At 43.5% G+C, this 25,141-nt stretch overlaps 1 protein-coding gene across 2 annotated transcripts in view; it reads left to right on the top strand.

Moving 5' to 3' along the window:
- GREB1 (growth regulating estrogen receptor binding 1) overlaps positions 1 to 25,141 on the top strand; it is a 98,419-nt gene that overhangs the window by 45,007 nt on the left and 28,271 nt on the right. The window contains exons 7-15 of one of the 2 annotated variants that reach the window (XM_083431343.1): positions 1,772 to 1,900; positions 4,717 to 4,893; positions 14,898 to 15,080; positions 16,344 to 16,487; positions 17,307 to 17,420; positions 21,374 to 21,496; positions 21,770 to 21,919; positions 22,058 to 22,243; positions 23,628 to 23,978. In XM_083431343.1, coding sequence (XP_083287469.1) covers positions 1,772 to 1,900; positions 4,717 to 4,893; positions 14,898 to 15,080; positions 16,344 to 16,487; positions 17,307 to 17,420; positions 21,374 to 21,496; positions 21,770 to 21,919; positions 22,058 to 22,243; positions 23,628 to 23,978 — 1,557 coding nt within the window. The remainder of the gene's footprint in view (positions 1 to 1,771; positions 1,901 to 4,716; positions 4,894 to 14,897; positions 15,081 to 16,343; positions 16,488 to 17,306; positions 17,421 to 21,373; positions 21,497 to 21,769; positions 21,920 to 22,057; positions 22,244 to 23,627; positions 23,979 to 25,141) is intronic. The other variant, XM_083431344.1, reaches the window with a different exon arrangement.

Raw genomic sequence — 25,141 nt, 5'->3', positions numbered from 1 at the left:
AGCATGTAGAACTTAATGCAGCTCCGGACAAAAATAATCATGCTTTTATAATGACTGCCCTTTAAAGGGTTGTGTACGTATATTTAAGTTTTGAAGAGCTGATCTACAAATATTGGTTTATGCTGGTACTATGAATACACCAAAGGCATCTCAAAATCATAGTTTGCATACATCTTGAGTATTTGGGGATATGAGGGCCTTGATCCAGTGCTGTGCAATTGTCCTCATCCCTCATATCCCCCAATGTGAGTGTAAGCAGTGCAAGCGTTCATTATAGTGAATGGGAACTTCACAATCGTTTAATGTTGCAGCACCTAGACTTTTGTAACTCCCTGCCTCTTGATATCAAGCAGGCACCTTCACGGCACTCTTTTCAGTGCCTGCTAAAAACATTTACATTTAGACAAGCCTAACTAGAATGCTTAAAGGGACGCAGGTGGTGCTGTGGGTTAAACCACAGGGCCTAGGACTTGCCGATCAGAAGGTCGGCGGTTCGAATCCCTGTGACGGGGTGAGCTCCCATTGCTCGGTCCCTTCTCCTGCCAACCTAGCAGTTCAAAAGCATATCAAGGTGCAAGTATATAAATAGGTACCGCTCCGGCGGGAAGGTAAATGGCATTTCCGTGTGCTGCTCTGGTTCACCAGAAGCGGCTTAGTCATGCTGGCCACATGACCCGGAAGCTGTACGCCAGCTCCCTCGGCCAATAAAGCAAGATGAGCGCCGCAACCCCAGAGTCGGTCACGACTGGACCTAATGGTCAGGGGTCCCTTTACCTTTACTTTAACTAGCATGCTTGGGAAGTTGAGATGTTTTTTAATCTGATTTAGCATTTCAACTTTTGCATGTTTTAAAGGACTGTTGTAAATTTTTCTTGAGTTTCTGGTTTTAGCTTTCCCCCTAAACCGCTAGAAGGTTTTCTTGTTTTCTTCCTTTAAAAAGAGAACAACAATCACACGGTGTGTCACTTTTATGAAATAAATAATAAAACAATACCCCCAGACAGTCCTCCTCTCTCAGTGCCATGGAATTATTGCACAAGCAACTTGCGTGGCGAATTGAGGACAGGGCTGGAAGCGGATATGAGAAACACACCAAAGATCTCCCATTCCTTTCGGCATCCCCTCATTCTGCCCGCGCATGTACCTATGATCTTGCACTGGTGTGGGGATGAGGGAAGCAGGGTTCTATTGGACTCTGTGTTCTTAGTCATGCTCCACTGGATCAGGTAAACCGTACAGGACAAGATATAGTGGACCAGTTCACAAGAACCTTAGGTGGGAAGTTGGTGGATTCGCACCCGCCCCCTTGGGATGCTTGTGAGTTCACACAGGCACGTTTGTCACTCCACAACTGCAGCTTGACTTGATTCCTTGCATCTGTGAGACAGTCACCATGGTTCAAAAGTCACAGGACACTTTCATGTCACCTGAACACGCTGTGTCTCTTGATGGAGGCAGTTCACATGTTATTTATTGTGAGTTGAGTGACTTATTATTCTGGAAAGTGCTTTCCTTCTCTTACACCAAACTCACACCTCTTCCCTTTATTTACCTGCTTTTCTGTAAAGTCGGAAGCTGCCCTAAGATTTGTTTCAAGCCACTGTTTAGCTCATTAACTCAGCGCAGTCCTCACTGCCGTATTTGAAGCTTGGTACCTGCGGCTGAAGTTGCGAAACAGCTCTCCCTGATAAAGGGGGAGAAACGTTATTTCCTCTCATCTGAATGCACCATTTTCCTGACCTCTGGTGACTGTGCTCACGATACCTTTTAGCAGGCAACAGAGTGGATAATGAGGAAGATGAGGAGGAAGAAGAGGAAGAGGAGGAAAGTTCAGAATCAAGCAGCCCCCCTATCACTTATCAGATGAAGCCGCCTCCTGAAGGTGGTTGCACTACTGACGGTAAGAAATTCATACAGCTGGATGGCACTTTTAGAGGTGCCCGCAGATGAAGCGGCTTCTTCACACCGATGACTGAGAGCACATGCGCCGAGTTGCACCCAGCATCGCGTGTGCACATGACGACTGTTGCATCAGGAGAGGCGGCCAGGTTGCACCAGGCTGCGCTGGTCGACCCGGTTCGACATCCCGCCAGGCCACACCGCATCTGGGTGACATTCCCTCAGGCCTTCTCTGCTCCCTCAAGATTGGGGATGCTGAGCCTTCTCCCAGTGGACATGGCGGAGGGCTGTAGAGGCTTCAGCCCCACAGAGTTGGCACGCCTGACTAAGAGTTGTTCCTTTCACACAGAATGAAACCCGAGAGTTCAATCCAGCAAGCCTTAGGCATGGCTACATTCAGTCGTGGACTTAAACTAATCAGGACTGCGTCATTTCTGCTGCTTTCACTGGGATCCGTGCTTAATTCTGAGGCCTAGTTGATGTTTAGGCTGTGCTATTTGGGACTGCAAGTGGAAGCCCCCATGATTGAATGTCTTGCTGTGCATTTATTTCTCCACATAGCAAAGTCAGAGAGAGTGGTTCTAGTCTAATCTTCTCCCCGAGATTATCACATTTGTCTTCTATTTACACCCTGATTTTCACTTAACAGAGTAGCACTTAAGAGTTTTATTTACGAAGGAACATTCAGTTATGTGAGCCCCCACCTGAAGTCTGAAATGGTACTGCTCAGAATTCCTCAGTGAAAAATAGGATGTCACAATGAACTTTTTGCAGATTGAATTTTGCATGAAAAATTACCTTTAGGATAATAAGATTTTGGGGGAAATGATAATAATTGTGGATTGCTTTTAATCTGTTTGGGTCAGCTTGTTTTAAAATGTTTGGTATTATTACGACTTCTAAAGAAAGTATTAATCCGAACAGAGATTTTTACAGTCTGAGAATGGAGATACTATTGTATAATTGTTAGCAAAACATGACTCAGAATGGCACATTCCAGAACATCTATGGAAGATGTACAGAGAAAGTTAGGGTATTTTGAATGGTAAGCTCAGATATTCGTTTTTAATGAGCATTTGCATACCAGAGTTGTTTTCTATAAAGTGAAAGAGTAGTCTTTATTTTCAATTAATTCAGTGTCCACCTTTTTGACTTGAAAATTACTTCGCTCCTTTTGGACGGGATGCCACATGTACACTGCAAAAAGTAGAAGCCCTGAGTTGCATATAAAATTGCACATGTTAATTTATACACACAGATGCAAATTTAGAAATAATTACTTTAAACAATTTAAATAGAAATACAATACATCTCACCACAGTGAAGAAGACTGAGCAGGTAACCTATGCGCCTGATTGGTTTGCTGCCCAGGGGCTCCCTTTTGATGGGCAATTCCTGGTTCTCTCTTCTTATGGTTCTTCATCTTTAAACTGGAATTAGACCTGACAGCTCTTCAGCTAAGAGGACTGTAAAATAGGATACATTGCCACCTTAGACTGAGTCCTGAGACTGGCTAGCCTACTGAAGTCCCGTGTTTATGTTGTCACTTGCACTTTGCTATTTATTGAGAAATCTAGTATCCATGTGTACTAATTTCTTTTCTTTCTTTTTTTTAAAAAAGGATGTGCTTCAGGGCATGTCTGTAGCAGCTCCTTTTTTGTGCAATCTGGCGCCGAAAAGAGCACATGCCGTTGGTTTGGCCTCTGCCTCATTCCAATGTCTCGCCAATTATTGTCTCTCGGTTGTTGCTCCATTTCCTGGTTTCTCTGTGTGAAATTTAGGACCTCATTAACTGGGTACTAACTTTCCTGTGATGGCCCTTGCATATGTTTGGACAAATGCCGCTCAGTGTGTCCCTCATCCTTGCCATTGTCCTTCCCATGTGCTTTCACCATTGCAACTTTTTACCCGCTTTGGAATGCTGAATTTGCTTATATTAACCTTATTACCACTTCCTGCTTACTGTTTTGCAAAAGGTGATGCACAAATCTTCAGACAATATGATCCAGAATTTCCCTTGTAGCGACTGTCCACCCGTCTCTCTGGGTGACCAGAGTCAATAATAATAATAATAATAATAATAATAATAATAATACCCCACCAATCTGGCTGGGTTTCTATTCCCACATCACACACACTTCATTATTGGAGCCATTTTCCTTTAAAAATGCATATGCAAATATTCCCCTCTCGTTTGTTAATTTATTCCGCTGTGTTACATTGTAAGGAAAGAATGGGATTGTTTCTGAACTTGTACAGCTTAGGCAGTTTTGCTGTCCGTACTTCTGCATCAATCCCTCTACCCCTTTACACATTTGAATCAAAATACAGTGGTACCTCTGGATGCGAACGGGATCCATTCCGGAGCCCCGTTCGCATCCTGAAGTGAATGTAAGATGCGACTGCGCGTGCGCGGGTCGTGTTTCGCTGCTTCCGCGCATGCGTGTGACGTCATTTTGAGCGTCTGCGCATGCGTGAGCGGCAAAACCCAGAAGTAATGCTCTCTGTTACTTCCGGGTTGCCACGGAGCGCAACCTGAAAATATTCATCCCGAAGCTACTTCAACCCGAGGTATGACTGTAATGGGAGATATGTATATGCAACCATGCATATTCAGTGGGGATGTATTAATTTTATCCTGGACCCACAGTTCCGAGAGGAATTTATTTCTTTAAAACACCTTGGCTATTGTCTTTTCTTTTCTTTTCTTTTCTTTTCTCTTTTCTTTTCAAAAGAGTATAATTTATTCCACCAGTTCATACATAACCTACGGTATATGATTTGATTAAAATAGTGCTGTTGTTTTTCCTCCTCCAGGTTTCTGCCAGGCTGGTAAAGATTTGAGATTAGCATCGGTTTCAAACGACCCAATTGAAGTGCCTTCAGGGTTTCTACTGGTTGGCGCCAAGTCACCAAGCTTACCGGATCACCTTTTAGTGTGTGCCGTAGATAAGAGATTTCTGCCTGATGAGCAGGGGCGCAATGCCTTGCTAGGTAAGTGGCAGCTGTGATCACAGCATCGCTGTAAGTCAAGGACCCTGTGGCCCTCTAAGATTTTGTGGGATTATTGACTGCCATCGTCCTTGACTACTGCCATGTTGACTGGAACTGATGGGAGTTGGAGATAAACCATTTCTGGAGGGCCAAGGTTTCCAGTTTCTGTTGTCAGGGAGAAATGACAAGATTAGCCCCATCTCATTTTGATTCCTGGTATTCGTCCTTGTTTTGGAACGATTTAACCTTCTGTGCAGGTGGCTGAGCTTAAGGAAAGGTACGGAGTGAACCTTTATTTTGCAGATGCTGCGTTACCTTTAATCCAGTCCAAGGTTACACTAATTGTCGGATCAGTTTGCATTTACAGTTGCTCAGGCGACACCTTGAATTACTAGGCCATTTATGGACATTTCCAATGCCAGCTGTCTTTGATCTCATCTTGTGTTGATATACAACCTGTTCCTCTTCTCTTTTGAGATGTGGTTTGTGATAGCAACCCATTAGTGAAGCTGGCTGCACAGAAACAGAGGCTCCCTAGGGTTGTCATATTTCTAAAAGTGAAAATCTGGACACAAATGGGTTTTTTTCTGACATGGGTTTCCATATGCCTAGGTTTCCCTGAACATTTTAACCAATCCTCGGAAATTCTGTCCGGACACTGTTTTTGATGGACAAATCCAGGATATGCCTGGGAAATTCTGGACATATAGCAACACTACTCCCTGCTGCTTTCTCAGTCTCATCACCTTCTTTATGAGATATATATATATAGGTAAAGGGGACCCCTGACCATTAGGTCCAGTCGTGGCCGACTCTGGGGTTGCGGCGCTCATCTCGCTTTATTGGCCAAGGGAGCCAGGGTACAGCTTCCGGGTCATGTGGCCAGCTTCTGGCGAACCAGAGCAGTGCACGGAAACGCCGTTTACCTTCCCGCCAGAGCAGTACCTATTTATCTACTTGCACTTTGACATGCTTTCGAACTGCTAGGTTGGCAGGAGGAGGGACTGAGCAACGGGAGCTCACCCCGTTCCGGGGATTCGAACCGCCAACCTTCTGATCGGCAAGTCCTAGGCTCTGTGGTTTATCTAAAACCCCTATCCGGTGGGTGGTAGTGGTTAGAGTATGGGTTAGGACCAGGGAAACTCAGGTTCAAATTCCCACTCACCCTCTCCCTGAGTAGTTCTACTGGGAGAGAGCCTTGAGCTGTGGCTCCCTGAGGTCCAGTCCTAGCTGCACCAACTATTCAACACTCATGCCCCATAACTGCAATTCTAATTATAGTACCTTGGAAATATGGCAGACCTGTTTAGGGCCTTTGTGGCGTAGATTGAATCTAGGGCTGTGTGCATGCCCTAAATTTAAAGCACATCCCCTCACAAGAGAAAGAGTTATGGGAACTGGTTTATTAAGTGTGCTGGAAATCGTAGCTCTCTGAGGCATAAGCTACAGTTTCCAGCCTTCTTTGGGGGCAGAATATATGCCTTAAAATGTGTGGTGTGTATGCAGCCTTGCTCTTGGACTTGAACTAGTTGTGAAGGGTGACTTTGGGTCAGCCCCTCACTCTCTTTTACCCAACGTACTTTACTGATCTGTGAGGAGAAGAGACAGTGTTAATCTTACATAGGCTGCTCTAAGCAACTGGAAGGAAAAGTGAGATACACATGTGATGGATGGAAAGATGATTGTCTACTGTGCTAGAATTAGTGTGAGTGGGTTAGGATCTTGGTACAAAACAAACTCTAGGGAGGAAAAAAAGTGTGATGAGCTATAAACAAGGCAATTAAATAACATTTTCCCAAGCTACTAGTTAGGCCTGGTGTTTAACTTTGAAGAAACTCTAATTACTTGGTGCTCTGTCACACACAGTTCTTGAGAGCTTCACATATGGTGTTCCGCACCATATTGAATTCTTATGTATTTGAGAGTAAATGCATTTGCTGTTAGGGTTGCTCCTAACAATATTGCCAGGCAACAAGGAGCTACAAAGCGATGCCAATAAAAATCAAAAGGATGCAATGTGAGCCCGGTATAAATAAATTTGGGATCTGAGTTTACAACCAGCTTTGTGAGGAGCGGTGGAGTATATAACTTCATCTGGCAATAATGTGTCTTGCCATGAGATCTTGCTGACTTTGATGGGTCACAGTACAATTGGCCTGCGACCGTAAAGGAATTAAAAGGGCTGTAAATTTGTGGTGCGTTGTCATTTTAAAGATACAAGCAGTAATGTTGAACCACTCAGCCCATTCATGGCTAGCGCTATTAACAGCCTAAGGTTCCTAAGGCTGTTAACACAGAGGAAGTAGTATATGTGTTAATTGCACGCTAAACCAGAAGAGGGGGGGAAAGTAGTAAGAAACATTTGGTAATAATAACGCTAAGCCTACAATCCTGTGCACACTCACTTGGGAGTAAGCTCCGTTGAACGCAGTGGTGTGTCTTCTAAGTCAACACACAAAAGGATCAGGTTTAGTAGTTATTTGCAATGCTTTTGTGTGCAGCTGACACGTTGGCTTATTGCCCTTCGAGTTATTTCTGTGTTCATTTCTAAACATTTAAAATTATGTTTCAGCACCAACTGAAGCAGAGGTTCCCTTGTGCTGGCAGAATTTTTGGTGGCAAGTTTGTTGTGCTTTGCTTTCTGCTTTTAAAATGCATGACTGTCTAGTAGCAAATCTTCAAAGTCAGCTCTGTATAAAACATCTGAAGCTGCATCTTTACATGTTTCCTTGATAATGCCTACCTTCTTCATCAAGGTGCATATATAATATTTGTGGCTAGGATATTTCAGTTGTCCTTAGGGGACCAAGCAATGATGTTATGATGATACGAGCATTTCCTTGTGGCAGTCTGACCGCACACAAGAGAACAATACCATATCAGATGCATAGCAGCAGGGATGGAACAGTCAGTCTATTTCCATCTGTGACATTTTCACATGTGCTCATCCATAACTCTGTTCCATCTTATTTCTGCATTAACATGCAATTAAAAGTAATCACAATGAAATTCGCATTTACACCTCCAATTCCTGTATGTCCCCCAGAAATATTTGATTTCTGGAAGAATTTTCATGTATTTGATCTAATAACCATATTGAAAAATTTAGGGAGAGCAAAAGCTGGCGGATGATGAAGTTTCAGCCCACATATCTTTCTGGGGAGTTTAGATCTCAGCAACTTGTGACTGAATTTTCAAAGCTCAACAACTTCAAGGATTCCTAATTTCTCTTGCTTCCTCTTGTTGCTGCAGACCACAGTGACATGCACTACACAAGGATGGTCACATGGGATATAATAATGCCTGCCTCGAGGGATGTATGCTTGTGTGTGTGAACTGACCCACATCTCAAATTGCTTGCACAACAAGAAATGTCCGTATTATTGAAACTGGTGATTCATAGCATGGTGTGCTTTGGTCTCTGTCACTCTCTGATTGTGTTGCTCTGGAATCTGGACAGTGGCGGACCTTGGCGTCTCAGATTTCAGTGGCGCCCTGTGTGATGCCATAATCCAGTGGTGAATTTTGCCTTCCGTTGGATGTCATGGTTTTGGCACCTTCTGCAGCGCCCCAGAAGCCCCACACCCAGTGCAACTGAATTGGTTGCACTCCCCTAGATCCGCCTTTGATCTGGATGGTAGGAATTCATTTCACGGTCCATCTAGCCTGCTAAAGCAGTGTGGAATAAGTGAAAGTGGATTAATAAACTGGGCCATGCTGCTTTAGAGTAGAGTAGAGTAGAGGAACAGAATCTGGTTGTTGAGTGGGATCCTTGTTTCCCTACTCTCATTCGGCCATTTTGACTGGTGGTCTGCCCACCTCTCAATCGCCTGACAACACTACGATGGCAGATGACCCGTTTCCCCTTTGTAGCACTGCAAGCTGCACTAAAAAGAAGAATCCAATCCCAGCCAAGTGGGGTTGGGATTGCGTGTGCTGTGGAGTACCCCAGGCGAAACTCCATAGCATAGCCAATCCCAGCTGGCTTGCCTCACTACCAGTTAGCTGATTGGCAGTGACAGCGAGCCTCCCTTGTCAATACATAGTCGAGAGTGCACTTCAAGGCTCCCTATTGTGCATTGGTAGCTGTGTCTTTACCTGTCTGCCACCTGATGTTACAGGTGGGGGGATCTGGCCTCGCGGGTCATATTGGGACTTATCCCAGGCCTGATTACGCCCTCAGACCAGAATTTTCCCAAACCTGGCCTATAGATTAGGGCAGACTATAATATGCTTCCAGATGGGTGCTTCATATTGAAAATAGTTTTTTTAGCTACTGCAAACAGATAGAGTTATTAACTTATTGATTTTTCCTTAGGGAGGTTAAATCTTGATTAAATCGGGGTGGGGATAGTGACATTTTAATGCCGAGGACATTGTGCAGACTCTGCAAAGAAACTTGCATGCAAGAGCAGCACTGATCCCACAATAAGCATCTATCTGGAAACACCCAGAGTACTGATAACAATAAAAAATGCTGCTGAATTTTGCATAGATGCACCTGTATTTGAGGCACTTGAAGGAAGATGGTAGGTGGCAAACTGTTGCATACATCCTTTGTTCTCACAGCCATGCCTTTGAGGAAGACCGCCATTATTTCCCCATTTTACATAATTGAGACCGAGAGACAATGAATTCTGCCCAATCCATGAATGATTTGGAATTGGAATGGAGATTTCAAAAATTCAAATTCTAAATGAAAAGCATTTTCTTGTGGAAGCCAAAACACCTGAAATTTCCCAGCCGTCGTTTTTGAAAGAAGGAAACAACAAGTATCAGACCTGATTTGAATGTCCAGTCATTCCACCCCTTCACTTTGGTGATAGTCATAGATAATAGAACCGAAGAGCTGGAAGGGACCCAAAAGGTCATCTAGTTGTGACCCCCTGGAATTCAGTGAAGTGGGAGATAAATGTAATCAAATCAATAAATGGGCGAGGAAATAAGTACTGTAGATATTCAGAGACGCTCTTAAAAAGCACACACAACCCTTTATACATCTCAGGGCAGAGTTCTTGCAGTGGAACAACTGAGCTCATTGACTCCTATATAGACCCTAACAGGTACTGCTGAGCCAACTCAGAAGTTATCTGGATTCTCTTTAAGACACCCTCCAGCTGGAATAGGCTTGGTAAGCTTGGCTTCAGATCAGGCCCTGCCTGCAAATAAGCTCAATATTTTTAAAGTGATGGAATCAAATTTTATTTATCTACTTTGGTATGGCTCTCTTGCTCTTTCTCTCTCTCTCTCTCTTCCCCTCTTTCCATCCATTTGTTTTCATAAAGCAGGGGACCCTGTTTCTTCCTTAATCTCATTTGATAACCTTGAAGGAATCTGTTCACAAAAGGGAAATGCACCCCATCCAAAAGTGTCTTAAATGGTTTCCTGAGCATTTCTGAGCTGGCTCCACCACTGTCTGTGGAGATGCCCACAGGGCATATATAGGCTCGGAAGGAAACATATCTGTGCATTTAGTAATTTCCTGAGTAGCCTCTTTGACTTCTGTTTCATATTCATGACAAGCTAGTGAAATGCCTGTGGGGCATAAATCAAGTCCGTTTATTGATTTTGTTTAGAAGGTTGCTTTGGTGGTTCCAGCTTGCTTGCCTCCATGACTTACTTGCGTTGGTCATATTGGAGGTTTCTTCTTCTTCTTTTAAAAAACGCCATTCTGTCTAGCCTTATGCAAAATATTGGCACCCTCTCCCTGCAAGGTGCAAGTATTCTAGCTATTAAGTGGTCTTTGTTCATCAGTGTGAGAGAACTTCCTCTCAGAAGCTTTTCACGGTACTTTTAGGAAACACACGTCCTATGTATCTCAAAATCGGTGCCATACATTAAGGCAGAAAATATTGCAGCTCTCTGCATGGGGCGCTGAGACCCCTTTCCTGTTTGTTTCGTTGCCTTTCACTCCTCCACCTAACAGCCTCCCAAGCTTTTTGCAACAATAACATTCATAAACTCCTAAATCTTGCAAACCTGTTAAATACAGTTCTTTAGAATGAAAGAAAGGCGAGGGCCAACCCGGGATAATATTTTTCAGTAATGGCCGACCAAAATTAGGAATTAAAACAGGGATGGGTAACCTGTGGCCCTCCATATGTTGTTGGATTCCACCTTCCACCATGCCCAACAAGCATGACCAATGGTCAGGGATGGTGGGGGTTGTAGTCCAACAACATCCCGGAGGGTCACGGGTTCACCACTCACTGTTAGAATAATGAAAAGTCTTGATGAAAACAGTGGTTTTTTAACCTAGTGGGTATATCCCTATCTTGCTGGATATTCTGTGGAGTCGGTTGCAGCGTCCTGTGGCACTTTAAAGATCATAGCTGCCACCTGAGGATTACATTTTATGTATCTGATGAAGAGAGCACCCATTTACAAAGGTTTATACTGCAGTAAACTTCTTAGTCTTTAAGGTGCCATAAGACTGCTTGTTGTTGTTTCTCCAGGGACGGCGCTCTATAAACCGGGCACTCTCCTCCTGCCATTGTTTCCCTGCCCTTCTCCCCCAGAAGGCCTCCTTATTTTTCCTTTTTTTTTTTTACTTCTACTCTCTTGAGGAAAGTCCTGACGTATAAGCAGCGCAGCTCTTGTCTCTTATCATCTTCCTCCCTTTTGCCAGAGAGCTGCGTTTGCACAGTTTATCTCCATGCTCACTTGTAGGAAGGCTTGGTAAAATTCTCCGGGGGGAAATGAAGAACCAGGGTGGGAAAATATCAAGGACTCATTCTCTTTTCCTGCTAGAAGAGCATTAGAGGCTTTTTGCCTGCCATGCAGAACCAAGCACTATCCTATTATTCCAAGGGCGCGCCAATATGCCATCTGAGGAGAAACAGGAATGTGCCTCCCCCCCTTCTGCCCTCTGCCACCTCACCACTTCTGCAGCTGCCAGAAGGACCCCCCTCTTGCTGAAACTTGGCGGCGCATGGTGTTGCTCTTCATCTTCCCCATCCCTAGGGAATATGGGATAGTATTTGGTTCTGCCCGGCAGGCTGAAAACTTATAACACTCTTTTGGCGGGGGAAAAAAGAGAATCCTCAATTTTCCTCATCCTGTTTCTTCATTGAAGTCAAGAGAGTGGGGGTGGCATTCTGCAAGGCTGTTCTGTTTGTCTTCTTTGCCCCAGGGGCTACAGATCAAATCCCCGTTAAAGGTACAGCAACTGGAATGACCATCCTATACCCTCCCAACATTTCTCCCATGAAAATAGGGACATCCTGGTCAATAATATCCTGCCAACCTAGCAGTTCGAAAGCATGTTAAAGTGCAAGTAGATAAATAGGTACCGCTCCGGCGGGAAGGTAAATGGCATTTCCGTGCGCTGCTCTGGTTCGTCAGAAGTGGCTTAGTCATGCTGGCCTCATGACCCGGAAGCTGTCTGCGGACAAACGCCGGCTCCCTTGGCCTATAGAGTGAGATGAGCGCACAACCCCAGAGTCGGTCACGACTGGATCTAATGGTCAGGGGTTCCTTTACCTTTACCTTTATTCAATAATAATAATTAATAATAATAATACCCTGTCCATCTGACTAGGTTGCCGCAGCTATTCTGAGCAGTTTCCAATATATATAAAAGCATAATAAAACATTAAACATTTTAAAACTTCCCTATACTGTACAAGGCTGCCTTCAAATGTCTTCTAAAAGTTGTAATTTACTTATCTCCTTGGCTTGGGGGTCCCATAACTCCATACTCACCCCCAGCACTTCTCTGATGAAAATAGGCACGTCATAAGGAAAAGCAGGGCATTCTAGGATCAAATCAGAAACCGGGAAGGCTTCTGTAAATCCGGGACTGCCCCTGGAAAATAGGGACACTTGGAGGGTCTGCCATGTTAAGATTCAATATCTAGAAAATGGCTAAAATCACACACATCTTTGTAATGTCCAGAAGTCAGGGTCAACTATGAAATGTGGTCCTTCCATTTTGAATGTGTATGGCCATTAAGAATATAAGAGGAACCCTGCTAGATCAAACCAAAGGCCTATAGAGTCCAGCGCCATTTTCCCCACAGTGACTGAAAATAGATGCTCCTAAAAATCCTATAAGTAGGAGATGAGGGCAACTGCCCTCTCCTGCTGTTATTTCCCAGCAACTAGTACATGCTCTGTCTGATCCTGGAGCCAACATATAGCCATTGTGACCGGTAGGCATTGATAGTCTTATCCGCCATGAATTTGTCTTGTTGTTGTGTAGGTTGGTGGCCATTCCCACATCCTGGCATTATATCTTCAGACGTTTGTAAAGCCTGAACAGGGAAATGGAACATTGGAAGCTGACACAGAGGGACTAGATGTAAAATAGAGGGCTCAGTTGTTCTCCCTCCCCGTAGTTCTCCCCGCCCCCCACCTGCCCTTGGCCTCCCTCCTCCAAATGTCACAGCACCCAAGAGGGATGCTAGTCTCTCAGATGAGGTCTGGTGGAGTCAGCCAAATGTAATTAACATAGACCACTGACCACTCATCAGATTGTAACAGCCTTCGGTCACTCTTGATGCTGGCTGGTTTTGAACTGATGACCTAGAGGTGAAAGGGCTTTATCTGTCAGACTACAAATATTGATCTCTAGCCATCTTGCAGGCTCAGCCCTGTGACATAGATAAATTGGAACGCATACTGGATAGCTCAGCTCTCCTGACCTTTGCCATATCTACAATGTATATGGAAAATCTGCTTTATTTAGCTTGCTTACAGAATGAGCAGCCGTCTCCTATTATGTGCTAGGTCCAGATGTTTGTGTATAACCGAGGCATTACGTAGAATGAGCATCCCATTTATTGAGTTGCTGGTAAGATTAGTGTTGTGTTTTGACCCCTGTGCTTGCTGTAATATCATAGTATAGCAAGGCTGCCCCAAACTCACCCATGAAAATATTTCAAGGTGAAAGGGTGTGTTCCACAACCCTCTGCTTTCACATACTGTTCACTGCTTGTTACCCCCTGATATACAGATTCAGTGCAAGTTTATTCGAAAACCAAAGGTTTCTACGTCAGACAATCCTATTATTATTATTATTATTATTATTATTAAACGTATACCACTCTTCATCCATAGATCTCAGGCTCACAACATAAAATTCGCAACATTAAATTGCTATCATGACTGATAGTCATTGATAGTCAGCAACACAATGACATAATGTAACACATTATGCCAAATCCGAGTGAGGAGAGAAAGCATGATGCTCACTCCAAATAGGTTTCCTGACTATACTATGTAGTCAATCAGATTTGGCTCTAGGGTGATGTCACAAAACCCAATCAAATTCTATGTTGTGTTTCCTGCTCTTACTTTGAATGCAGGCCTCCCCAAACTATTGCCAAACTAAGGAGGGTATGTGTGTTTCATTAGGGCGATGTTTTTCATGAAATGTGCTTTCCTACCTGACTTTGACTCAGTCCTGAATAAGATGCCTACAAAATAGAGGCAATGTTTGGAATTTGAAATATGGCTGCAGATGCCTGAAAAGCAATATTTACTGGTGTGTCCAAAGCCTAATCCTAGTGGAAGCACAGGACAAGCACCCTGAAAGTTGAAGCGGCTAGAAATCAACGTGAGAACAAATTTTCTCCGAGTTACTCACATGCTAAAAGGGTCCTGTGAATAGGTATTTAATTGGTCTGGTCACTACTGTTAAAAACTAAAATGTGTAACCAGGTTTTGTAGCCATCCCATGGCATCAATTTGTCATTCTTTCCCATTTCCACCACTCTATTGATTGGTCTGTCTGGCATTCTTAACAAAGAGAAATGGGATTTCCATCCCTCTCCAAGATGTCATTAAAACTACAAATTAAAGAGATGGGGGAGTTATTAAATGCAGGCATTTATTTAGAAACAGTTGACACCCTTGCAACATTTATGTGTCGTTTTGTGTGTGCGCGCCCGCGAGGAAAAAATAAATAAATTCCCAACAGCCACGCCAAACAACTTGGAAGTGCATTATCTGTACTATGTTGCTTATCTGTCTCCCATCTTTGTGTATGTTTATTTCATCAGGTTTCTCTGGCAATTGTATCGGCTGTGGCAAGAAAGGCTTCTGCTACTTTACTGAGTTTTCCATTCACATCAATCTTAAGCTGACCACTCAGCCCAAGAAACAGAAACACTTAAAGTATTATCTGGTGAGGAATGCACAGGGAACTCTTACCAAAGGATCTCCAATCTGCTGGAAGGGGTCAGGTGAGATAATGAACCTGTCTTGCTGGAGCTCTGGAATTCCTCCAGAGGTTTAGATATGTGACTCCTTAGAAATAAATCTGAAATCGAGGGAATCAGTGAAAATTCTTTAAAAGCCCAATAAAAATACTTAAAAGAAATGTACGCATTTACTCTGAACCAACTAGCCTGATAAACCTAACCAGCCCCTTGGTAGATGGGGCAGGGAGTAGAAGCAATTGTGCTTCCATATGCCTGCAGTGGAATGTGTCCATATGCACGGGTGACTTTTTCAATCTTCCTCCCTTTTATTTTTGAGAAGGAAGGATTGGGCAAATCAGACTGGCAAGTCCACTTACTTAGGCACTTAGGTAAATGCCTAAATCAGGCTACTGTGGTGCAATGGCTGCATGTTGGATTTTGATGTTGGCAGTGCAGGTTCCAGTGTTTGTGCTGCTGCAAATCTCATGTCCAATTTACACTTTTTTGGGGGAGCAAATCTGCTGTTTGTATATTTACTAGCTGCCTTGTGCTTGGCATTGCTCAGGAATTCTAAGAAACTGAAAATTCAGTCTAGTTTCAAAAGGTGCAGTCTCCTATCTTGATTCAAAATGGTGTTCAATTTTAGCCATGCATAAACGAAAAAGCCTGCTCCCTGACCTTAAGAACTATTGTGCAGCATTTGGTTAGAATATTAACAGATGTCCAAAGGCAGAGTGAACAAACATCTTCTCAAAATATGCTGTAGATTCATGCTTACAGTGGCAAACATTGCAGGGAATGAGACAGAGATGCATGTGTGGCAACCCATAGGGACATGTTGTACAAGCACATCAAGGGGCAGCTATTGCACTGTGGTACACACCTGCTGTCGATTTCCAGATGCGCATACTTATTTTATGCTTCATAGAGTTTACAACTGCAAGCAGTATCCAACAATTGTTCTACTCGGCGTTAGCCTATTAAAATTAACGGGCATGACAAAATTAGATCCATTTATTTTAGTGGGTTCATTCTGAGTAAAACCTTGTTAGATACAACCCAGACTTTTATAGGTAAGAAATATGAATTGATCTTTGTTGGCTAGTCTTAGGCAAAGCCTATCTTTCCTTCATCTAACCTACCTCACTGATTTGTCATGGAGCTAAAATTTTGCTTTGAACTCTTTGGGCAAAATCTGCCTTGCGCTAAAACAACAGAAGTTCAACTTTTGTAGAAGGTTTGAAGATTTAAAGTGAGCAGTTCTCCTTGAATAAGCAGCATCTTGTTTGTTTTTTGCTTTGATAGAGTTCAGAATCCGGCAGCCCTCATCCAGCACTTTTTCCAACCTGTTGTTCCAACCTCCAGAGAATACAGGCTCCTCAGCACCTGTCATGAATGAGCCACTTATAGCCGCACATCCCATAGTTCAAGCAGGGATGCAACAGATGGGTAACTGAAACTTCTCTAGCATGTCGCAGTCTCCCATTTTCTTTCCGTGCATGCAAGAACCATTTGGATTGGTCTGTCATACCTTGGTGCCCTCCAGATATTTTAGAAGGCTGAAGGGAGTTGTAGCCCAGAACATCTGGGGGGCACCAGTTTGGGGAAGACTGGCTTGGATAGCTGCTGCTGGAGATACAACAAGATGTCTTTGTGGATTGCAATCAGTTGCCATTCTATGTGTGAGCATGAGCAGCATGGTGGAGTTATCTGTGGCACATATGCAGCCCTTGAGAAAGCCTCTTTCTGTGTGGGCAAACCCGAAAATATACTCACTGTGAGATGATGCAGGATGGGCTGGTGGCAGCATGACTAAGCCGCTTCTGGCGAACCAGAGCAGCAAACGGAAACGCCGTTTACCTTCCCGCCAGAGCGGTACCTATTTATCTACTTGCATTTTGACGTGGTTTCGAACTGCTAGGTTGGCAGGAGCAGGGACCGAGCAATGGGAGCTCACCCCATCACGGGGATTTGAACTGCCGACCTTCTGATCGGCGAGTTCTAGGCTCTGTGGTTTAACCCACAGCGCCACCCGCGTCCCCTATGCATGATTACTTGGGAGCAAATCACTTGAATCCAACTGGATTTACTTCTGAGTAGACAAATGCAAGATTGCAGGATGTTTGTCAGTGTTCAGTCCTCGGCATTCTTTTCCAGCACAGAACTGTTAAGGCAAGTAAGGGCTTGCTCTGTTGGATTATTGAAAGCCATGCATTTTTACCCGGATGAAGAAAGCCCCTCTAAAATTACTCTTTCTCATTGACCTAGCGCCTGACCACCTGCCAACAACAGCAAGTCTCCCAGTTTACAATGGCAAAGACTCTCCCCAGCAACACTCGATGAAAAGCAATGTCTCTTCTATGACGAGACCATCAGTATTAGGTACCTTTGCTTATGCATTTAATATATTCCCATCCCACCCTTTAGGGCAAGCCCTCACAAGGCAGTTTAACAATAAACACGTTAAAAACAAAGTGGTTGAATAAATATAATAAAATGTGATATTTAAAACACATACAGGGCCCAACAATAAGATCAATTTAAAAACTTGGTGGTGTAAAACAAATCTGTGGGAACTACTTAAAGGCAAGGTGGTGTTTGTTCTCAAGGGAGAAACATGGCAACACTGCAACGGCCCTGTCCCTGGTACTGATTTGTCCATAGAATTGCTTCGTACCTTAACAGCAGGTAAAACACCTGCATGGCTTATGCCTATGGCGCTATGGGTGGCCTTTTATACGGCACATAAGAGCCTCAGCTGAGCTTGGTCTTGAGCCTCTTTGTAATATATGCAGGGATATAGTTTGTGGTTGGGCAGTGTTTACTTGGAGAACTGATTCCAGAAGGTGCTTCTTGAAGACTACTGCTCAGCCCCATGACATTTGTGGTGTGGCACATTCCTAAGGGCCAAATTTCTTTCTGGGCAATCTTCAGGGGCCATATTCTCTGGGAGGAACCAGAGACCAAAGCAATGGATATTCCCCTCTGTTGGAAAGCTGGCCTTTGAGAGGCTTGCTTAGTCCCTATTTTGATGCCTTTTCAACACCTTTCATTTGCAGCTATCATTTTATTGTTTGATGTATTTTGTACTTTTATTGCATATTTCCCTCTTTTATTGTTTGTTTTGTTGTAAAAGTCTTAGAAAGTGCACAAAGATAGACATTCTCGCACTATCAGTTGACTGGAGGACTAAATGTATACGAAACTTATTTTAAAAATAATGTACAATTTCTTCTACGCATCAGGAAAAGCAACTATGCCACTTGGCCACCAGATATTCCTAATTTCTTTATTACATAGCTGGTTAATAAACTTCATTTACCTTCTTCATATTGTTCTCTATTCTTTAACATTGCTGTTACATTCAGTTTTTCCTAAGTATTTCTAGCTTATTTGGTTGGTGGGTGTTCATTGAACCTCTAGCACAGGGTTTCCCAAACTCGGGTCTCCAGCTGTTTTTGGACTACAATTCCCATCATCCTTGATCACTTTTCGTGCTAGCTAGGGATTATGGGAGTTGTAGTCAAACAACAACAACAACAAAAAACCAGCTGGAGACCCAAGTTTGGGAAACCCCACCCTAGCAATATGAAAGTTTTGCTCTTTTATTGTGACATGCTCTGGTAATACTTCTACTGAAGGGCGGTGTATGAGTCCTTAAAAATAAAATGCAGTTCTTTGATTTCATGTTGTGAATTAATTCAGTGAGAAATATTACAGTGGGGATTTCAGTCACTGTCCCACTATTACATTTATATAATGCCACCTGAAATAATAGGTACATTTTGCAACCATTATTTGTACGGCAGCCCCATTGAAACCGATGTGACTTAATTTCTAAATAGATGGCTTTAAGGTCAGCTGAATCTTTCTGAAATGGATTGCCCTCCCTGCTCTGAGAATTATTTTAAATCAGTACATGTGCCAGTTCTGAACAAACCTAACAAGGACACAATTTAATGTTCTGGGCTGCCGGAATTAAATCTAGCACTTTCGGTGAAGAGCAACACTTCTTGTGCTGTAACTGTTCCACGAACATAGTACACAGTGCCAGGAATCAAAGTCTCCTATTCATAGAACAAGTACAGGACAATAAACATTAGTGCAATCTTTGCTAGACAGCTCTGGCAAGCTGCTTCATTTCTTCATCTGCTTAGCCAGGGGTTAACTTTGCTTTGTGGACAGAACCAATCGCTTGCTCATTTGGGTAATTGATTTCAGTCCTTTTAAAAAAGAAGATAGCTATCAAATTTGCTTACATACATCAACTAGAGACCCTGACAGGGGATTTACTGTACTCGTGTTTGATTGACCCTGGGGTTTTTCCCTGTGGGTTTGCTAGAGAAAGATAAATGAATGGCTGAAAGTGTTCGTGCTGCCATCATGTGGTAGAATTTTAATATAAATAAAAGAGCCCCCCCCCCCAATGTTTAGCATAAGGTTCTAAACCTGCATTCGTTAAAGGCCAAACTAGTCATGGAAGATTTTTTGGTTTTGCTGGAGTTTTAACAGCTGCATGTGACTTCTTTGAAGATTGGAGAACAGGAGTTTCACCACTTCTGCAATCTAAATACAGCGGTACCTCAGGTTACAGACGCTTCAGATTACAAACTCCATTAACCTAGAAATAGTACCTCGGGTTAAGAACTTTGCTTCAGGATGAGAACAGAAATCATGTGGCGGTGGCCTGGCAGCAGCAGGAGACCCCCATTAGCTAAAGTGGTACCTCAGGTTAAGAACAGTTTCAGGTTAAGAACGGACCTCCAGAACGAATTAAGTTCTTAATCCGAGGCACCACTGTAGTCCCCTGCCTTGAGGATAGTCCAGGGAGGACATAACAGTTACCTGCAATGCAATGGGAACAGGGAAACTCAATACCCAGTGATAGCACATTATGCTTTATTTGCAAAAAAGTGGCATCATGCTGTTGTGGCGGCTGAAGGAGGAGTTATTTCAGAAAGTATTCTGGTATATCGTAATTATTATGATATATTTATTTACATTTCACCTTTTTCTCTGAGGGGACTCAAGGCATCTTACAGATAAAAACAAGAACTGCTAAAACTTAGTAAGTCAATCATTAAAATGCAATTAAACATTTATACATATATATGCTTAATATATTCCAATAGAAATAGCGTAGAAACAGCACAGCGCCAGCCCTTTAATTAGAAGCAGCCAGTTCCCAAAGGCCTGTTGAAACAGGAAAGTCTTTGCCTGTCAGCGGAAGGACGACAAGGAGAGAGCCAGTTTAGCTTCTCCAGGGAGGGAGTTCCAGAGTCTGGGAGCAGCCACCGAGAAGGCCCTCTTCCATGTCCCCATCAAACGTGTGTGTGAGGATGGTGAGACAGAGAAAGGGGCCTCCTTCAAAGATCTCAAAACCCAGGCGGATTTGTATGAGGGAATATGGTCTTTCAGACAGCTTGGACCTAAGCCATGCTTTACTCAAATAGCCATCAAATAAGGTTGAATATTCACAATGTAAGCCATTCCCTTGCCCAAGAGGTCACATGAGTGTGCAGCAGACACCTGATCTTAAAATAATGGTGTTGCTATTTGGTGCAGCATTTGGTGTATTGTGTTTCTTTTTCAAATGCTACTGTCCTCAGTTTGAAGGCAGAAATGGACAGTAATTATAAATACTGGTCTGCCAGTAACCTCCAGGTAATGGTAGATCCAGGTCTTGTTCTCCTTCATATTGTCTACGATACTGTTTAATATCGTTGTGCATTCTTTGTAACCAGTAGCAGGCAGTGTGGAGGGGGGGGGGGAGAAAAGTGTTTACCTGACCTCCTGGCAGGGGAGTTGCTGCTGTTTTCCTGGGAAGAAGAGGAGTGAGGTGGCAGGGAGGGTGGTGTGGTGAAAATGCACTGGCAGGAGCAACAGATTGTCTTGGCTGATGAGTTTGCACCAAACGAACCACCCTGCCGCCGCCTTCCTCTCCTCCTCCCTCCCAATAAACAGCAGGGACTCACCTGTTGGGAGGTCAGGTAAGCATCTCCATCCTCTATTGTTTGTATCTTCTAGTACTTCTCCAGAAGTTGCTGTGGATCTATCCTCTTCTCTGCTGTTATTTGCTGGTGATGCAATGTGCCATTTCTTACTTTTGAAAATCTCCTTCATGGTTTGTTGAATGAACATAGACTGAGTACTATTGATATTGGCTGGGGTTTTATTTTTTGTATGTGTTTAGTTTTTGCATACTGCCTTGGGCCTGTGCAGAGCGATTTTAAAAATATATATAAAGAAACTATTTCTATGTTCAGGCATGTGCTTTTCCTGAAAGATGTGGGTCCTTTTAAAATAGTAGTTTCTGGATTGTTTATGTTATCTAGGCACTTTAGCAAACCCAGGGCCTCCTAAAAAACGCCACAAAGGATGGTCACCTGAGTCTCCATCATCTAATGAAGCCTGGAATTTGCAGCCCAATCCACCACTCACAAGTAGAAGCAAAAATGGTAAGTGAGGATGATGATGATTTAAATGCCTCCGGGCACATGCCTGTTTGTAAATTAGCAGACCTAAGAACTCTGACAGCTGATATAATAAGTTGTTGGGTTGGGAAGGACAGCATTGACAGGAGCAATCGGTGCTTAAGTTTTATTTTTGGCTGTGACCGGGTTTGAAAGTGGAAGTGGATTGTTGTCCTTCCCCCTTCACCCAGCACATTTTAACAAGTATCTATGCTGCAGTCGTTTCTTTCTGGTTAAACTCTCTAAATTGATTCATAGATGGAGGCGGAGGAGGCGGAGGGCTGTCCTGCTTACCCCACACTGCCGTGGCAGGACCAGTGTCTTCTCCAATGGTGGCCTCCGGAGAGCCAGTTTCAGTTCCTGATAATTTGCTTAAAATATTTAAAGCAAAGCCCGTCATATTTAAAGGTAACATAGTGTATACAATAAGCACTTCAAAACAAGTGTGGCCTACTTTTTCGTTTTAAAAAAACCCTAAACTATTAAGACATTCAGTTATCTTGCCTTGGATACCTGGCATCTAATAAGTTGTACTTTGTTTCACAGGGCATGGAAATTTTCCTTACCTTTGCGGGAACCTTAGTGATGTCGTAGTGAGTCCTCTCTTGTATACGTGTTACAAGAACGCGCAGTCTCTCTCTAGGGCTTATGAACAATATGGTGCCTCCACAATGCAGCCAATTTCAGAGGAGATGCAGCTCTTACTCACAGTCTATTACCTCGTTCAACTTGGTGAGTTTTCCTCCATCAAACGAGAGCAAATATTTTGATATGAATAGGCAGATCTACAAACGGTAATTGAAAAAGATATTGAGGGGGGCATTCAAAGTAGAGTCCTTTCAGCTTGCCAAATGGCACAATCCCCCTTTCCTCCCAAACATGTGCTTTTCTGGGGGTTCTCCTGAACCCCCCCCCCGAGCCAATTCCCAGGAGAGGGGATCACCCTGTTGCACAGGCAGAAGTCCTTGCACAAGGCTTCTGCCAACAGTGAATCCTGCCCACTACTTGAAATTCAATGTTGCACTAAGTTAAAGTCCCTTAGCGGATAGGCACTTGCATGCCAAGACCCCGCGATCACAGTTCCCTAGAGGGATGAATAACCACACATAGGACAACAGCATTTTTGGTTTTTGGCTTGAATACGGCCACAGCTTTATTGGTTACAGTAGAGATTGGTTTGGCGTAGGCATTGGGTAAGCAGTTCCTATTCCAGCCTATCTGCTGGGAGTGCGTCTAAGGGTAAACCAAAACCCGGGGGGGGGGGGGAGCCCTATGATTTACATCAATTAGGGGTACCCCCCGCAGGGTCCCCATTGGAGGAGTGGTATGCCCTAGCCTGGGCATCAGACAGAGCCACTCCTCATGGATCCTTTTAACAGGATACCCTTTCCCAAGGAGGGGCAGGCAGAGGTTCCAACCTCCCCTCCACCAAAGATCTAGGTTTACCCAGTGCCTTACCACCACCCAAGCCAGAGTTGAGTCACCTAATAGGCACTTCTTCAGGTATTTGTATCCCATGCCACTATAAGCATCAGCAACTTACATATGTCTTGGAAGTGAATAGGCAGCCAGTGCAAATTTAAAAATGAGGGCAATATGAACAAGTCTGATTGTATCTGTCAAAATTCCGGTAGTAACTGCATTGAAATTAGAAATAGTAATAGTGGAACCTCTAATGAGAAAGATGTAAACTTTCTCGAAGCAATAATAATAATAATAATAATTTCTAAATATATCTCCATATTTTACCAAGCATTATGATCTGATATTATCCATTGCCATGTGGACTAGAATTATCACTTACAATAAGATGCAAATTGAACACTGTGGAGTTCAATTTGAGTTACCTGGGGATTGCATATTTTGCCTACAAAGGACATAGAGAGCACAAGATCTGCGGGTGGTTTTCTCATGCTGCAGAATTTGTCTTGGCTGGTGCAAAAGCAACAGATCATTTCTGCTGTAGTTTAGGAAAGTCTGTGGCGTGACATGCGTAAACCCAAAACCACTAGTCCTTTAATTATGCTCCGAGCACGGCAAGGGGAGACCTAGTTTTGGTAGTAGATTTAAGTCCTAACATTTGCCTGCTTTTGATGCCATGTTGATGTTTCCATAGCTTCAGACCAGGTGCCTTTGATTGAGGACTTGGAACAGATCTTCATGCGTTCATGGCGGGAGTCTCATCTTTCTGAAATTCGTCAATACCAACAGGCCATCCCACAAGCTTTCCCTCAGGTTCCTGGCCCAATTGCCCCAGTGACATCAGCTCAGCTTCCCTGGCTGGCGGGACTGGCAGCCAGCTCATGTAATGACAGTGTCCACATCATTGAGTGCAACTATTCTTTAGCGGAGGGGCTCTCAGAAATGTTTAAGATGCTCGTTGAGGGAAAGCTAGTGAAGACCAACTATGTGGTGATCATATGCGCTTGTAGAAACAGAACTATTGACTCTTGCATTGCTGTAACAGGTGAGCTGCTAAAGCAATACGTGGACCTTTCTAGCATTCTTGTTATGGAGTGGCTTTTGCCCCAGCTGTTAGCAGGCTCATGGGCAAAAGGCTTTAACTGTTGGCATGTACAAAGTAGAACTTCATATACCTGGTGATGTACAAGAGCACATTTGCATACCTTCCAACATTTCTCTGATGAAAATAGGGGTGTCCTATTCAATCATCATCATCACCATCATATTCTTTTATTTATACCCCACACATATGACTGTGTTGTCCCAGCCATTCTGGGTGGCTTACAGAATACATAAAAATAATGAAACATTGGACATTAAAAAAAACCTTCCCTCTATAGGGCTGCCTTCAGATGCCTACCAAAGGTTGTACAGGTTACTTATCTCCTTGACTTGGGGGTCACTTAAATCCATATCCTTCAATTTTCAATGAAAATAGGAACATCCGAAGGAAAAGCGGGACATTCCAGGATCAAATCAGAAACCGGACAGCTTCTGTATATCTGGGACTGTCCTGGGAAGGCAGGCAGTTGGATCCAATGATTTTATATAGCATATTCTGTCTTTGCACTTCACACATATTTGGGTCTTTGGTCTTTTCTTTAGGTTTGCATCTGACAAAGGGCTCATCCAGGCTTCTTTTTGTGCCACGCATAGGTCTGCACTCTAAAACTACACGCCTGGGCACTTTTTTTATTGCCCTGCTGCTTTCCCTAGGAAAACCCACTCTTTATCACTGAATCGGAACAAAGGTCAATTCGGGTTTTGAAAGGATTGCTGTTTGCTCTGATTCAGTGGTAAAGGAAGTCTGGATGAGCCCTTACTTTTACATTTATATCCCACTTTTCCTCTGTGGGTGGTGTATATGGTTCTCCCTCTGCTGGTTTTATTCTCATAGCAACCCTGTTAAGCAGTAATACAGTAACTGGCCCATAGTCACTCAGTGAGCTTCATGACTGAGTGGGGGTTTGAACCCTGGTCTCCCAAGTCTAGTCCAGCTCTCTAACCGCTACACCACATGGGCTGCCTTTACTACCCCCCTTCATCCAACTTTAGCTTGGCTGGATGGCCACACTGTCCTGTGGCCAGAAATGGAGCCACTGTAGTGTCAAACTGTAGTGTTTGACCAGGTAAACTGCACCTCTAAAGAAGAAGCATTATATAGAA

This window comes from Podarcis tiliguerta, assembly GCF_965153285.1.
Source record: "Podarcis tiliguerta genome assembly, chromosome: 3".
Classification (NCBI taxonomy): domain Eukaryota; kingdom Metazoa; phylum Chordata; class Lepidosauria; order Squamata; family Lacertidae; genus Podarcis; species Podarcis tiliguerta.
This window is presented reverse-complemented; position numbering and strand designations above follow the sequence as displayed.